Source organism: Nicotiana tomentosiformis, chromosome 6 (assembly GCF_000390325.3).
Source record: "Nicotiana tomentosiformis chromosome 6, ASM39032v3, whole genome shotgun sequence".
Classification (NCBI taxonomy): domain Eukaryota; kingdom Viridiplantae; phylum Streptophyta; class Magnoliopsida; order Solanales; family Solanaceae; genus Nicotiana; species Nicotiana tomentosiformis.
Genome location: NC_090817.1, coordinates 31667748 through 31670517, shown reverse-complemented (window position 1 = coordinate 31670517; position 2770 = coordinate 31667748). Strand labels below are relative to the sequence as shown.

General features: G+C 43.5%; 1 protein-coding gene across 1 annotated transcript; it reads right to left on the bottom strand.

Moving 5' to 3' along the window:
• Positions 1-2039: 2039 nt before the first annotated feature.
• On the bottom strand, positions 2040-2345 carry LOC138893748 (uncharacterized). The gene has a single exon (XM_070178407.1). It carries the CDS (start codon positions 2343-2345, stop codon positions 2040-2042), a length of 306 nt encoding a protein of 101 aa, XP_070034508.1.
• Between the last annotated feature and the right edge of the window lie 425 nt (positions 2346-2770).

Here is a 2770-nt window from a genome sequence, read left to right as displayed (position 1 = left end):
ATGGCTCGAGCTAATGTGCTCAACTAGAATGTGGTGGCACGGGTAGGTGCATAAGGTGTTAAACAGTGATTTTGGACAACTCCGGAGCAGGCCTCGACACGTTCAAGGACGAATGTATGCTTAAGTGGGGAGAATATAACGACCCCACCGGTCATTTTGAGCTCTAGTGCATCGTTTGGTGGTTTGAGGTCTTGAGTAGCTTCACTTCGGGTATTATGACTTGTACGTGTGGTCGGAATTGAATTTCGGCAAGTTCAGAGTTAATTTTGAAGAAAAATTCTAATTTCAGAAGCCTTAAGTTGGAAGAATTGACAAAGGTTTGACTTTTGAGTAAACGACCTCGGAATCGAGATTTGAAGGTTCCAATAGGTTCGTATGATGATTTAGGACTTGGGCGTATGTTCGGGTTGAGTATCGGATCACCCGGGAGCATTTCAACGCTTATTATGGAAGGTTAGCATTTTGAAGGCTTAAGAATTTCCTATGTTTGGTTTGTGGATTTTAATGTTATCGATGCCCACTTGGGATTTCGAGCCTTTGGAATAGTTTCGTTATGTCATTTATCACTTGTGTGCAAAATAACTAAGCACTATACGGGTTCCTCGCATTAATGCCCCTCATCAAAGTACGTGTATACAAATCATTGTGCCTGCCCCCACTGCTAGTATGTCAGACTCCGGAGGGGTGGATCCTGCCCAAGCGCTAATGTAAACCCTATAAGGCCTGTTGCGACGTGCAGCCTAATCCACAATAAAAAATAAGCCAATAAGGCCTGTTGTGGCGCGTAGCCCAATCCACAATAACACTCACAATTCGGCTCCCAGAATGTGAAATAACACTCTAACCCTCTTTTTAGGATTTTAAACATTCTGCTGCCTAGTGATTACACTACGCGATCGCAAAGCCAAAAACCTTATACACGAACGCATTCTCCAGGTTGCGAACGTGGTGACTAATTTCCCATAGCTACGCGATCGCGGACAGACTCACGCGATCGCGAAGAACAACGCGTGGAAAATTCCCAGGTCTCACCCTGCCTTCTTCGCAAATGCATCCCCGCTCACTCGTTCATGTAGCACAACCCATCAAAGCTTCGCGATCGCAGACATAACCTCACAAAAACACAGAACAAATTCCCACCTGCCATAATTAACCATATGCGATCGCGCTCATCCTTTCCCGATCACGAAAGAGGAAACCAGAAGCACAGACTTCAGCAATCCAATAAAGTCTAAAATGAGTTTGAACATTATCCGAATCATACCCGAGGCCCCTGAGACCCCATCCAAAAATACCAATAGGTCTTAAACCCGATACGAACTTAGTCGAAGCCTCAAATCACATCAAACGACATCGAAGTCATGAATCGCATCCCAATTCAAGCCTAATGAACTATTACATTTCCAACTTCTAAAGCTGATGTCGAATCATACCAAACCAACTCCGATTGACCTCAAATTTTGCATACAAGTCATAACTTACACAACGGACCTACTCCAACTCCTGGAACCTAAATCCTAGTCCAGTATCACCAAAGTCAACTCTCGGTCAAACTTCTCAACTTTTCAAACCTTTAACTTTTCAATTTTGCCAATTCAAGCCAAAATGACCTACAGACCTCCAAATCTATATCCGGACATACTCCTAATTCCAAACTAACAATACAAAGCTATTAGAACCATCAAAACTCTATTTCGGAGTCGCTTACACATAAGTCATCATCCGATCAACTCTTTCAACTTAAGCTTCCAACCTTGAGACTAATTGCCCCAATTCATTCCGAAACATCTCCGAAAATAAACCAACTATCCCAACAAGTCACATAACCATAATTGAACATAGAATAAGCAATAAATGGGGGAACGATGCTACAATACTCAAAATGACCGGTCGGGTAGATACGTTCTCCCCCTCTTAAACAAATGTTCGCCCGAGAACGGGTGTAGAATCATACCTGGTGTCTCAAATAGGTATGGATAGTTTCTCTACATCTCCCGCTCGGTCACCCAAGTAGCCCCCTCAACTGGTTGGCCTTTCCACTAAACATTTACTAAAGTTATATTCTTTGATCTCAACTTTTGAACCTGCCGATCCAAAATGGCCACCGGCTCCACATCATAAGTCAAATCCCCATCTAACTGAACTATGCTGAAATTCAGAACATGAGATGGATCACCATAATACTTCCGGCGCATAGAAACATAAAATATTGGGTGAACACTTGATAGACTAGGTGGTAATGCAAGCATGTAGTTCACCTCTCCAGTCCTCTCAGGCACCTCAAAATGGCCAATATACCGAGGGCTTAACTTACCCTTCTTCCCGAACCTCATCACACCATCCATGGGCGATACTCTGAGCAATACCTTCTCTCCCACCATATATGCAACATCATGAACCTTCTGATCGGCGTAACACTTTTGTCTAGACTATGCCCTACGAAGAGGACCCTAAATCAACTTGACCTTTTCCAAGGCATCCTGAACCAGATTCGTTCCCAACAATATAGACTCCCCCAACTCAAACCAACCAACTGGAGAACAACACCACCTCCTATATAAGGCCTCATAAGAAGCAAGCTAAATACTCGATTGGTAGTAGTTGTTGTAGGCAAACTCAATCAGTGGTAGAAATTGATTCCAAGAACCATCAAAATCCATAACACAAGCTCAAAGCATAACCTCAAAGATCTGAATGGTGCGCTCGGACTGTCTGTCCGTCTAGGGTTGGAATGATGTACTCAACTCAACCCGTGTGCCCAACTCTTGTT

Bases quoted from the DNA above. Each gene is read 5' to 3' on its own strand.
- LOC138893748 (XM_070178407.1), bottom strand. From the start codon at position 2,345: ATGGATGGTGTGATGAGGTTCGGGAAGAAGGGTAAGTTAAGCCCTCGG.